Below are 14,685 nucleotides of genomic sequence, written 5' to 3'. Positions count from 1 at the left end.
GCCCCCCCCAATACCTAACTTCAGCCTGGTGAACATGTATAGAGTAGAAGGGTTTATGAATTGTTATTTCCATTTACAATGACTTGGTGGTGGCTGGTGGGACATATTACAACAGAGATTTTCATTAAGTGCTAATCTATATTCTATCAAGTATAATAAGAATAAACATTAACTTAGTACAGTAATGTTCCAGCTTCATGGAACTGGGGAAAGGAAATGTATACACTGAATAGTGGCTATCGTTTTTGAGTACTTTGCATGGTAGGTGCTTAGCACACTTGGAATTCTCTTGGAATGCTCACAAGAATTCCATTAGGTTCATATCTTATTTTCACACTTTTTAGATAATAAATAACTTCCTTAAAGTGACACAGCTAGGAAGAGGTGGAGGTGGATTTCAACCCAGGCAGTCTGAGTTCAGTGATTTCTTAGACAGCCATATAATCTGATGTTTCTATTTGAGATAAATAAAAAGTTTAATATCACTGATTTGAAATTAATACAGTAACTGTGTTTAAGGGATGCCTGGTTGGCTCAGTCAGTTAAGCATCTGCCTTCAGCTCAGGTCATGTTCCCAGGGTCCTGGGATCAAGTCCCGTATAGGGCTCCCTGCTCAGCAGAGAGCCTGCTTCTCCCTCTGCTTGCTACTCCCCCTGCTTGTGCGTGCTCTCTCTCTCTCTGACAAAATCTTTTAAAAAATTGTGATTAAGGGGCACCTGGGTGGCTCAGTCGTTAAGCATCTGCCTGCAGCTCAGGTCATGGTCCCAGGGTCCTGGGATCGAGCCCCACATCAGGCTCCCTGCTCCGCGGGAAGCCTGCTTCTTCCTCTCCCACTCTCCCCTGCTTGTGTTCCCTCTCTCGCTGTGTCTCTCTCTGTCAAATAAATAAATCTTTTTTAAAAAAATTGTGTTTAAAATGCTTTCATTCCATATTATGACCAGCCACTTAAGAGAAGGTACGACAGTGGGCATAAAAGATTCAGGAGAAACATGAAGACAAGGAAAGGCAAGACCCAGAGAAAGGAGGTGAGTTGAGGTAAAGTGACAGATGGAAAGGGGAGAGGAAAACAAATGGTTTGCAGAGAAAGAGGGATTCTGGCAGAGGTTGGGGAAGGAAGCAGAGGATGCCTAGTTACACAGATAAAGAAAGAACCAGAGAAAGTTTGGAAATCTAAGTAAAATTACTTTTATTATGGCTGGCTTTTCCCTTGCTTTGTGAATTTTAGCACGCTTTTTGAAATACTAACTAGCTTTTCTGCTCTTCAGAAATCTTCCACTCTTCTTTGTGTGTTAGCCCTCTGGGACTTAATTTCATTTCACCCTTTATGATGAAACTTCATTCAAGGTTAGATGATTCAGAATTCAAGTTGTATGTATTACTTCTATTTTTTCCTATTTTCTTACATAACACGATACACATACGCATGATGAAATTTTCCTAAGTGATCTGTCTGATGGATTTAATTTAGTCTTCAGTCATACTCTTATGAATTTCTCTTTTATGCTCTTTGAAATGAATCCTCAAACTAACCATATCTGTTAATTTAAAGGTTTTATTTAGAAATGAAATAAAGTTTGACAGAATAGAAAGGCTTTACTTCCAGAGAACAGAAACTTTTTTTTTGGTGATAGGACCAAAGAATTAATTGTTTGTGTATGAAACAACTACTTTGTTTCCAGTTATGTGTACTTATTACTTAACTGATCCCAGATTTAGTGCTTAAATAGATTCTTTGGTTTTGAGTATATTATTGATTATGTTGTAATGAAAAGAGCATGGGGCTCATATGTAACCTTGGGCAAGTTACTTTAACTTATCTACTTCTTCATTTGTAAAATAGAAACCATACCTGCCCATTTATCTCACTGAGTGAGTGTACAAATGTGTATGTGTACTAGAAAATACTTTATAAATATTGCTAAAATACATCTATGATTGTTACATTAGTAGATTGCTTTTAGATTCACCCTTCTGTTAATTAAAGGATGAGCAGATGCAGAATAGACTAATTCTTCCATTTCATTTAGATTATCCAAATATTGAATTTCAATAAACTATAGCATTATTAGTCAAAGAAACTTGCTCAGCAAATTACAAGGAAGTGGTTAAGTTATACCCAGCCTATCATAGATCTTTTTAACAGGGACAAATATCTATGCCATTAGTTCTGGACCAGTGTCTTTCCCTTTCACAATACTTTTAATGCATAAGTTATAAATCTCTTTTTATCAGCCAATCTGACTTTTCCAAACCCAGACTAACATTAAGAAAAATAGAATGAGCAAAAATCAGGGAAGGTCAAATAAGCAATCAAATGATCAGATTCTCATTGGACGCTAATGGAATTCTAGACTTTTAGAAAATGATTAGTTATGAATTTCAATGCCCTTGTTGACAAAGGGTCAGTTTTTATAAAATTATGGTAAAATCTTAATGAGATTTTTAAAGCACTGTGTTGGATTATTATCTCCATAAAAACTATACATAGTTCATATTAAGTCTTACATGAACATTTTTGCTGAAATGATAATGGCATTATGGCTATAATTTTTAAAAGAGCCTTAATCTTTTAGAGATATACTAAAATATTTGCTGATAAATGGGATATTTTATAAGTGGGTGGGGTTATTGATGAAACAAGGTTGGCCATGAATTAGCAATTATTGAAGCTAAATGATTGGCAAATGGAGGTTTATTTTACTGTTTTGTCTTCTATTGTTTATTTTTGAAATATTTTATAATAAAAAGCTAAAAGAGGAGAGGTGGGTAGGGGGATGGGCAAAATAGATGAAGGGGATTAAGGGAATTAAGAGGTACAAACTTCCAGTTATTATAGTAATAATATTGTTATAATGTGGTAGGTGACAGGACTACATTTATCATGGTGAGCATTGGATATATAGAATTGTTGAATCACTATGTTGTACACTTGAAACTGATATAACATTGTATGTCAGCTATACTTTAATAATAAAAAAGCTAAAAATTAAATTTCAGTGCTTTGTGCTTCTGATTTACTTAATGAAATAATTATATCATGCTAATTTAAAGTCAGAGTTGTATTAGCAAAAGAGGTCTTGAATAATCCTTTTTCTCATGATATATAAAATCAATATTTATTATATCTCTCTACTGAAAAGATATCAGGCATCTAAATTAAGACTTAGCTTCAGATGTTTGGGGGAAATCTTGTTTGTAATAATTAAGTGTAATTTTTAGTCATATTTTTGGTTCCTTCAAATGTGAACTACATAAGAATGGCATATAAAGAATGTAATAATTCAGTGATTGTATTATATTAATATAGTGATCACATTTGCATCAAATGTTAAACATTTGTCCTCCTCACTAAACTGTAAACTCCATGAAGGCAGTCTGTGTGTCTTAATTGTTGTGTAGTACACAGTATGTGGCATATAGCATGGGCTCAGTAAATATTGTTGTCTGATCATGGTTTAAAAGAAAATGATGTTTAAATAATCTGCCTTTAGATTTCTTTTAAAAATCTATTAAAGGTACGAAATTTTTATTAAATGAAGAGCACCATGGTGAAGGTCTTAAATGAAATGACTTATAAAGCAAATCTATACTAAGTGTTTTGTCTCCATAATTATTTCCTGTAATGTGACAATTGCCATTTTTTTGGTGTTTTTTTGCAATGTTGTTTCACAGAAGGCTTTCTAGTCCACTAATTGTGAAAGATACACAGAAAAGCAAAGGAAGATGGAAATGAAAATGAAAGATTTTTTTGTAGATTTTCAAGATTTGATGAACAAATGGAGAAATTTTTATTGTGTTCCATTTTTAAAGATCCTATAAGTATAATGTGTATTTACTGGATATTTAAATAAAATTTATTCCATTTGGGATTTTTGTCATCACAGTACTTGAGATGCTCTTTGTCAGTTGTCAGGTGTGGGTGCTCACTGATCCTGGTGTGTGGCTATGCCTGACCAAGGTAACATGGACTCTGCTGTGGCCACAGCCTTCCTGCCAGCTTCTTTGAGGCCAAACTATCCACTTGGCTGGTCCTATGTATACCTGCTGGACTTTGCTGTACCACTTTCCCTTCATCACCCTTCTCTTAGAGCCTTTAATGAATGGCTTCATTAGTCATGGGCCTGCAGTATGTTTTAGCTCTACATTTCTTATATTACCAATAAAATAGATTCCTTCATTAATCAAGTCAAAACCATTCTGCCTGGCTTTCAGCCCTTCATAATCTGGTTACGTCTTCAACCTTGGTTTCAGATCTAGTCAGAAGGCCTTGGGAAACTGAACTAAATTGGGGTGCAGTGTACAGACTGAAATATTCCCGGGAATCTCTATGGTAGTTGTGGGCGCCAGACCTGTTCCTATTCAGCCTTTAGCTTCTGCTCTTAGACGCAGGGACTGTGCCTTATCTTCATACTGTGTTAGTACTTAACATGAGGTGACCCGCCCTCCTCTCATGCTCTCTCTCTCTCATTCTCTCTCTCTAATAAATAAATAAATAAAATCTTTTTTAAAAAAAGGGGATTTAAGAAACTGAGCAACCCTGAATGAAATAAGCCCTTCATTAAATACTCTATAAACATGACTTTTTTATTTTTAAAGAAAGTGCTGATTTAGTAGACTGGGGTAGTCATTTACTACTGGGGTTACTTCTCTTCTGCTTTCTTAAACCCATAATCCATTCAAATGGTTACTCCCAAATGGTTCCTCAGACAACCAAACTCTATTCCACCTGGCTCCTGCCTGGCATCCATATGGCTTTTCTTGTCTGGTGAATCTTACTAAACTGGAACACATGGAAATGTTTTGCCCTTCGGTTATAATGCTCAGTTAGAACCCAACCCAAGCAGATTGCTTTATGCTGGCTTTATTTTGCCTTCAGAAGATGAGGGCACCCCACAGGCTCACTGACCACTTTGGCTGTAAGAGATGAAAAAAATAATCAAAGGTTAGCATTCCTCCTGAAAAATTCCCTAGGAGGTAGACTTGTGATGCCCTTGATCCCTGTTGCTCTTTTTCCCTGAGTTTAGAGAGAAGGCCTTGAATGGGTTCTGAGGTCTTGAGTGGGATTTGCCAGGGACGCCGCTGATTTCCCCACTGTAGTTTTCCTGTCCACTCCAGATTTTCTTTGAAAATCCCATCCTTAGCTTCATGAAGCCATTTGTCTCATTCTTTGATGCTTGGAACAAATAAGATAAAGAATTCACATTTTCTTGGCATTAGAAGGATTTGTTGTTTTTCAGTACTGAACCAACAAGCCGTTAACAGGCGTCAAAACAGTACTTCAGGTATTCATTCGTTTTTATTTTGGGGGCTTCTGTGGTATGCCAGGTCCTGTGCCCAGCACTGGGAGTAGAGTAGTAAATGGGATAGATGGGGAGACCAAAAAGGAATTTAAGAAACAAAACAAATGATCGTAGTGGAAAAAAAAGAGAGAGGCAAACCAAGAAACAGATTCTTAACTACAGAGAACAAACCGATGGTTACCAAAGGGCAGGTGGGTGGGAGGATGTGTTAAGTAGGGGGTGGGGAATGAGAACGGCACTTGTGATGAGCACCAGGTGATGTATGGAAGTGTTGAGTCACTAAACTGTACCCCTGAGGCTCTTACTACACTGTATGTTAACTAACTGGATTTTAATAAAAACTTAAGACCCCCAAAATAGGACTGTTTCTGGATTGATTCTGTAAGAATCATTAAGAAAACTTATTACAACTATGTATCTCTAGGTCCTGGATTACTAGGTTTGGGGTGAAACATTTTTTTTAAGTTTTTTGAGCAAGGTTAAGAAAGTTTTATCTTAGTACACTCATGTACATTCTCTAACGCCAGCCAAAGGGTGCTCTCCCTTTTTAGAATTAGTACTACAAATTCCTTTCATTCCCAGGTATCTGATAAAGGTAGATCTCTCCTCCCACATTCCAAGGAAACATTTAAGTGTTAAAGTAAGAGTAAAATTGCATCTCTTCATTTAGAATCCTGAAATTTATGTAAAAGCTTCTCCCATCCTTACTTTTTTCTATTTTTTTTTATTCTAATCCTTTCTAGATAAGGGCATTTTCTTGGATTACCAGTTTCTACTTCTGTGGCTTTGTAATTCACTACTATTAATCCTGCTTCTTCAACAGTTCTGAATTAGATTACTCCAACCCTCACCTCTGCGTCCCTCTTTTGGGAGGGTTCTCAGGATATACAAGACTATCACAGTGGTGGCACCACACCTCTCCTACCTGCAGAGATGAGAAAAGTAATCAAGGGTAGCCCTTCTCTTCACCCTAGCACTTCACCCATTGTGGCTTATCCCTGCCACTCTACTTCTTTGGGGCTGAAGGGAAGGCCTTGAATTTGCGCTTGCATGTGAGTGAGATTAGCACCATGAAATGAATCACAGCCTAGTTTGTATAAGGTAAAGACCATGGGTTTTAAAACCTAAAAGACTGAAGTTTGAGCCCCACCTTCTTTTGCCACCTTGTAGTTGTGTAATTTCGGGGAAGTCAGTCTCTAATAGGCTTATGTTAGTCACCTATGAAATGGAAGTAACGATACCTCTTACAGCTGTAATGAAGATTCCAGATGATGCAGAGAGAGGATTTAGCTTGGCATAGGGTAAGACCTTGACAAAGTAGCCATTTTTATTTTCTAGCTGTTTTATCACCTACTCCTCTTCAACTCTGGCTGCAAGGACTGCAAATCTTTACTGAGTATGAGCTGTGTGCAGAGACTGAATACACAGTCCAAAATCACATTTATAAACAGCTACTTTCCAAGCAAAATTAGTGACCCTGTACTGCTCATCTTCTGCTCTTTCTCTTCCAGCCAAGAGTTTTTTAGTCATATATGGCCATCTCCACCACAGTGACTATTACACTTCTCCCCTGTATTAGAATTTTTTAGGCCTATTATGTCTACCTCCTGGAGATGTTTCTCTCTTGTCCCCATGTTAGATCTCACAAGAAAGCAAGCTGATGAGTGCAGCTCCCAAGAGTTTATGAGAAACAGCGTCCTCTCCCTTTTTCCCTTTGCTCCCTGAATTACTGGTTTTCGTTTGCTTCTAGGTTAGTCACTGGAGAAGACCTCCTTAAGATTCACAAACTGAAGCCCTACTAGAATCTTTGTGCATGTTGTATTATTTAGGCTTTTCATGGTTCTCTCAACTCTGAAGACACAACCGACATTCCTTACCACCAATGCTTTTCTCATCGTAACACTAAATGCACCTGCATCCTCTTTATGCAGGAGTAAAAGTGTAGCTTTTAGAATACCAGTTTAGGGATATGGTCCTTCTCTACCTCTGCCATGTGAGGAGATAACACTATTGAATCTGAGGTTCATTTTCCTCTTTCTCTCCATCACAACTTTGACTAAAAGATCAAAATTTGCTTTGCAAGCTGATCTCATTCTTCCCTTCTTTTATGATGTTTCTTTCCAAAACCTGAGCTACATTTCTGTTAGCCTACCAGTTCCTGTCTGCTGCCTGGTTTTCCCAGTCTCTGAGTAAATACGATCCTTCAAGGCCAACCATTCCAGGTTGGAGTTTAGTTTTGTTTTGGGTTTTTTTTTCCCCCCTTAAGCAGGCTTCATGCCCCGTGTGGAGCACAACGTGGGGCTCGAATTCATGACCGTGAGACTCAACAGACTGAGCCACCCAGGCATCCCCCAAGTTGGAGCTTTTTAGCATTCCTCCGTAGTATATGTTTTTTTAAACAAATGGTGAATAGGACAATTGGATATTTGTATGCAAAAAAATGAACAATCACTTTGCACTATTCACACAAATTAACTCCTGGAGCACCATAGACCTAAATGTTAGAGCTAAAACCACCATTAAGAAAATGAAAAGACAAGGCACAGAATGGAAAAAAATATTTATGAAACAAACATCTGATAAAGGACTTTGTATCCAGAGTATATAAAGAGCTCTTACAACTTAATAAGACAAACCAGTTTTTAAAATGTGTAAAAAAAATGAAACTTACATGACTCAGAAATTCTTCTAGCTATTTATCCAAGAGAAATGAAAATGTATGTCCATACAAAGTATTGTATGTGGATGATCACAGCAGCATTCTTTATCAAAGCCCAAACTGGAGACAATCCAAATATTTATCGTCTGGTGAACAGATAAAAGGTATTGTCGCTATATAATGGAATTGTGCTCAGCAACAAAATGAGCCAACAACTGATACATGTAGCAGCAAGGATGAACCTCCAAAACATTATGCTCGTAAAAGAAGCTAGAAACAAAAGACTGCTTATGGTATAATTATTTTTATATGGAATTTCTAGAAAAAGCAAAAGTACAGTGATGGAAAGCAGGTCACTGTTTCCCTGGGGTGGGAGCTGTGATTGACTGCATATGGGCAAAAAGGATAAAGGGAATTTTGGGAGTGGTGCAGTGGAAGCACTTTAAAACTGGTTTGTGCTGATGGTTGCACAACTGTATAAGTTACTAAAACTCAGTGAATTATGCCTTCAAATGGGTGAATTTTATAGTATTTAAATTATAACTCAGTCAAGCTGTTTAAAAAATTGTCCATAGCACTTGGGTTATGAGATAGATGCCTACCCAGTTTTTGCTTCTTCTGTCCCCAAGAAGATGACATAATCCCTTGTCCCTTCAGCAGTGTTTCTCAAGCTTCTGGTGCATAAGAATCACCTGAGGGGGTGCCTGGCTGGCTCAGTCCATAAAGCATGAGACTCTTGATCTTAGGGTTGTGCGTTTGAGCCCCACATTGGGTGTAGAGATTACTTATAAATAAATAGATTGGGGGAAAAAAAAGAATCATCTGGGGATCTTATTAAAATGCAGATTAGGATTCAGTAGGTCTGTGGTGGGGTCTGAGATTTTGCATTTTTAACAAGTTCCAAGTGATGCCAATGCTGTTGGTTTGAGGACCGCACTTTGAATGAAAGGCCTTGGAACTTGTTCATAACCCCGGCGGCATGCACATTAGACTGTCTTGGGGAGTTTTTAGAATAAAATTGATGCAGCTCTCTGCCAGAAATTAAATTGGGAAGCTCTTCAGGTGATTCTGATGTGCAGTCAGGCTGAGAACCGTAACAAAATGGGATTCTTTTTACCATAGTGGATCAATAATAAGCTTCTACCTCTGTTTCCCTCACTCTCATCCCACAGTTTAGCCCATAACCTAGAGCCCCCAAATTGTGATCAGAATCTCTTGGAATAAGTAGGTGAGTAAGCTAGGACACTTTGACTACACTTTTTTTTTGAATTATTTTCTTACACATGGTCCTGGCTAAGAATTAGAATACAGAAGAAAGGAGAACATGCGATGGTTATGATGATAATAGCTAAAATGCATTGAGCAATTACAGTGTACCTTGCACTGTTCACAACATTTTACATGCATTATCCACCCTCATATTTTACCCTGTGAGCTAGGTACTATTATCTTCTGTGTTGTATAGAAGGAACGCAGTATAGAGAGATGAAATGACTTGCTTAAAATCACACAGCTAATAAGTGGCCCACCTGGGATTTGAAAAGAGGCAGTCAAGCTGCAGGGTCTCAGAGAAGCTGACACTCACCAGTACCTGCCTCTTGTTTTTGCCAGACATTTAGCCTCCAATTTCTAACTGATCTTCTATCCTTGGGAATGGAAGCAGACCCCACCCAAATCTTCAAGGCCCTTTTATTAGTTTTCTAAAACACACCCAAGCCTACTAGTGTTTCTGTACCCCAAGGACTTATTCGGTCTTGCTTGACTTATGTTGATGCTGGAGGCTCCTCTGAGCTCTCTTATTTTGATTGCTTGAGCTGAACGAGGAAGATCCGCAAACCAAATTTTTAATACCCTTTTTTCTTCTCTGTGAAAGATTTAACACCTTGTACCTGAGCTTTCTTGTGTCCTTAATCCTTATCAGAGTTCCTCTTCCTTCCTTGATGACCGATGCAGGAAAGGCTAGATGTTAGAGTGAGATTGGGCAGGGTATTTAACAAACTGACCACATGTATTTAACCTCTGTTAGCCCCTACCCCCTTTTTAAAAACATAGAAATTGGTTTCCATTGAGGTTTCAGGCGATTTTAGTGCCTGAAATATTCTTTGTTAACATAATGTTTTTAGAAAGCTGAGTGTCGGGAAAGCCCATTTTTAATTTATCAATGGCACCCTTAGTCTTAATATGCTAAAGCATACTTTACTTTTGAGGGCAGAATTAATCTTTTATCAGATGTACCATGGATGCTGTTGGTTTCATTATTTTAGGAAAATGTTCTTGTGATTGTTTTAGAATTAATGCTACCCACATACCTTTATTTTCCAATATCTATTCAGAATAGATAAGGAAGATACAAAGAGTCACCCATAATAAAGCTAATGCAAAGGAGATTTGTCTCTCCTGTTTGAAAAACTAACAAAGGTGTTTAACTTGTTGATTTCATTTTGGCTGCCAGGAAAGTGAATCTGAAATTAAGCCTATGGTAGAGAATATTTGGACCTTCTTTTATAAATTACCACTTTGTGGAACAGTGAAGAAAATTTTAGCACAATTACAGGAGGATAATTTTATACATTGAAATTTTCCAGAGGTTGGGGGGAGACAAAAAAGCAATTTCACTCTGCCCTTTGTTTAAAGCAGGGTCAGGTAGAAGTGTCAAAAGCTGTCAAGGTAACTTCTTTGCAACACTTTTCACACGCCTACGAGTCACTCAAGAGCTTTTTTAAAAATACAGATTCTTTGGCCTCACCCTTTTTGGTTCTGAAGTTTTAATAAACTCCTCAGGGGATTCTAATGTGTATTACATTAGTCAGGGTTCTCTCAAAAAACAGAATCTATGTGAGGGTGTGTGTGTTTCTATAAAGAGATTATTGTAAGGAATTGGCTCACACATTTATGGAAGCCAAGAAGTTCCAAAATCTGAGGTCGCAAATCTGGAGACACAGGAAAGCTGATGATATAGTTCTAATCGGAGTCTAAAGGCGTAAGAACCAGTAGAGCCAACAGTGTAAGTTCCAGCCCAAGTCTGAATAAATAGATCCATATTTATTACATTGGGGTGAGCAAATTCTCCCTCACTCAACTTTTTTGTTCCATTCAGACCTCAAATGGATTGGATGAGGCCCATGCACATTGGGGAGAACAGTCTGCTTTACTCAGTTTACTATTTCAAATGGTAATCTCATCAGAAATATCCTCATAGACACACCCAAGAATACTGTTTGATCAAATGTTTGGGCACCCCATGGTATAGTCAAGTTGACACAGAATTAATCACCACACTATCCAAATTAAAAGAATCCGAAGCAGTGAGGGGCAAAATTGGATTTCCTTGGAAGAAACACTTGAAAGGAGAAACCTTATAAAGAGATCTTTGTTGCATTTTAGGAACCAATTATATAATTTGCATTATAAAAAAATGTTCAGACTTGGCAAATCCTTAGGGACAGAAAGTTGCCAGGGGTTGAAGGCAAGGGGTGGAATAGGTGAGTGACTGCTAATGGACATGGGGTTTCTTTGGGAGTGATGAGCATGTTCTGGAATTAGATATTGGTGATGGTTGCACAACCTTGTGGATATGCTAAAAACCACCAAACTGTACCCTTTGAAAGGGTGAATTTTATAGTATGAGAATTATATGTCAGTAGAAAATTTGTATGTTGAGAGAGATTGGATAGGAAGAAGTGATGGTAGAGATGTTGACATCTTTGAAATACTGAATGGAGCGCTGGGTGTTATATGCAAACAATGAATCATGGAACACTACATCAGAAACTAATGATGTAATGATGTAAATAATAATGTATGTGATTAACATAACATAATAATAATAAAAAATGTTTTCTATGAAGAAGTAAAAAAAATGGGGTGATAGAGAAAAGGGGATGTGAGACAAAGGGAGAATATTTTTTAACCGCAGGAGAGGGACCCCCCCCGGCTGGCTCAGTCACAAGAGCATGAGACTTGTGATCTTGGGGTTGTGAGTTTGAGCCCCACGTTGGGTGTAGAGATCAAATAAATAAACTTAAAAAGACTCAGAGGAGATATTGCTGCATGTTTGTAGACAGATTCAAATGCTGCAATGGAAAGGGAAATATTAATGATGTAAGATAGGGCAGAGGGAATTTGCAGGAGCCAAATCCTTAAACTGACTGGAATAGCACCTTGAATAACGTTCTTCACATCTCTTCCCTAGGTGACAGACCAGTCGGTGAAAGCATTTGCTGAGCACTGTCCTGAACTTCAGTACGTTGGCTTCATGGGTTGTTCAGTTACTTCTAAAGGAGTCATTCACCTCACCAAGGTAGGTGCTGTGGCTCCATCTCCTTGACGTTTTTCTTTTTCTCTTTCTTTCTTTTTCTTTCTTTCTTTCTTTCTTTCTTTCTTTCTTTCTTTCTTTCTTTCTTTCTTTCTTTCTTTCTTTCTTTCTTTCTTTCTTTCTTTTCTTTTCTTTTCTTTCTTTTCTTTCTCTCTTTCTCTCTGTCTCTCTCTCTCTCTCTCTCTTTCTTCCTTTTTTTTTTTTTTAAGAGATTTTAATTTATTTATTTGGGAGAGAGGAGCACGAGCACGAGTCGTGGGTGGGCAGAGGGTAAGGGAGAGGGAGAATCAGACTCCCTGCTAAGCAGGGAGCCCAACGATGCGGGGCTCCATCCTGGAGCCCTGAGATCTTGACCTGAGCTGAAGGCAGACGCTTAACTGACTGAGCCATACAGGTGCCCTCTCCTTAGCGTTTCAGTCATTCATATCAGTGCCCTGGCATGGTTAAATGTCCTTGAGTGAGGAATAGTCAGACCATTACAGAAGTGTACTAGGGTTTGATAGTTAAAATCAGTTTAAAGCAACAATACCAAACTTAGCCTTTCTTAAATGGGACATTCATTTAAACAAGAAGCTTACTTTTTTGCTTTTACATTGCTAATGACTATGAAATATATGCATTAAAAAATGATCTGTATGACAAAAATTATTTAAATGCTAATTTATTGCATTTAGAATATATTTTGGTTGAGGTTTTAACTGCTTACATATAATTAGGTCCTTTGAGCATTTGGCTTTTAAGAAGTGAATATGGTCAGTGCATATGATTAAGCTGAATATGTAAGGTGAAAAGAGAGGTAAATGTGTGTCAAAAATTAACCTTCTAGTTCAGAGAGTTCACTTATGTACCAGATATATGAAATCTGGTATTTTAGCGATGATGACAATGCCAGTTCCTTTGTAACCTCTCGCTTATGTGTCATCTTCACTCCAGAACTTTAAAATAATTAGGAACAAATTCTTACATGTGTGTAATGGAAAACTGGCTACTATAAAATTTACCTGTGTATTATCTGACATTTGTCACTGAATAGATTTTAACTGTACCATATAGTACTTAGGAGAATGGGTATGAGTTTTGCCCCTCGCACTTAATAGCTGAGTAACCTTTTCATTCACCCTTTCTTCATTTCACCACTGTTAGGAAACTGCTGTGTTAGTAGCACAATGTTGAAATAAAACAGGTGAGATTCCAGGTCCCTGTGAGCTTAGTCTCTTCGGGTCTCTTTAAGCTTATAGTTTAGTGGGAAATAATCTTTTTCTTTCCTTCCTGGGAAAAAAGCAAATGATTGTGAGTTACTTAGGGCTCCGGGGGAAAAAAAAAGAAAAAAAGGACTCTGGCAATAAGACTCAGTGGATAGGAGCCTGGGCTCTGTTGTTAGCTTGAGTTTGAATCCTGGCTCTGGCGCTTATTAGCTAAGTGGAGAAATTGCTTTTCAGGGTATTAATTGAAGGCACTTGCCTCAGTATGGAGATTGCAGTAAATGCTAAGCAAATGTTAGCTACTAATATTAAAATGGATTTTGTGATATCTAAGTTGCTGAAAAGCCAGTGCAAACTTTGAGAAAAAAATACCAAATCACTGTTTTGGTCCAGTGTTTCTGAAACAGATCCTGTCATTGTCCTGCATCTCCAATGTCTGATAACTGATCAGCTTTAGTTGTATTTTGAGGGTCAGAGCCTAAAGTTAGTGGAGAAGAAAAGCATGTTATTCTCAATAATTGTTCTATCAGAATGTCTTAGTGTAACCAAAACCATACATAACCATAATTTTTATTCATTTCCTATAACCTTGGCCTCAATATCTTGGTGGATGAATGGTTTTCTAATCACATCTAATGTTGTTTGTAGTGTAGAGTAGAAATGCCTTTGGATGAACAGATTGTGCACAACAAGTGTTATAATGACCATATGTGGGATTTTTATGATCACTCGAAATTGTACTCATTAAAGACAAAACAAGACTTATTAGATCAGTAAGTGCTTCCCTGAGCATTTTGAGATGGCCAAAAATTATGGTACACTGGTTCTTAACAGATCAGAATGACTCTGTGACAAAATAGCAGCTATAGCAAATAGCAAATGTCTGTGTTGGAAGGCTCAAATTGCTGAGAATGTTCTTCTGAAGATGATAGGCCAAAATGGGTGGTTTGGACTGTCAGTAGTCCGAATCTGCTGGATTAATATCAAAGTTGGTCCAGAAACTTTTGAGGATCATCTTTGTTGCTCAACAAAGTCTTTTGCTTTGATAAGACTGATTTGTGGTATAATATTGCTTAGCTTCCTGGTTTCAAGTGAAGGCAAGGTAGTATTTTAAGCATGCATAGCTTCTGCAAAGCTGTTTTAATTGTTTTATCTACTGAAAATTAAAATCTGAGATTTTAATAAAATAAAAGCTTTTTTATGAAAATA

General features: G+C 37.6%; 1 protein-coding gene across 2 annotated transcripts in view; it reads left to right on the top strand.

Moving 5' to 3' along the window:
- Window positions 1-14,685, top strand: part of FBXL17 (F-box and leucine rich repeat protein 17) — a 504,150-nt gene that overhangs the window by 147,001 nt on the left and 342,464 nt on the right. For both annotated transcript variants that reach the window (XM_027606064.2, XM_027606063.2), the window contains one exon: window positions 12,152-12,259. In XM_027606064.2, the coding sequence (XP_027461865.1) occupies window positions 12,152-12,259 (108 nt within the window). The remainder of the gene's footprint in view (window positions 1-12,151; window positions 12,260-14,685) is intronic.

Source organism: Zalophus californianus, chromosome 5 (genome assembly GCF_009762305.2).
Source record: "Zalophus californianus isolate mZalCal1 chromosome 5, mZalCal1.pri.v2, whole genome shotgun sequence".
Lineage (NCBI taxonomy): Eukaryota > Metazoa > Chordata > Mammalia > Carnivora > Otariidae > Zalophus > Zalophus californianus.
This window is presented reverse-complemented; position numbering and strand designations above follow the sequence as displayed.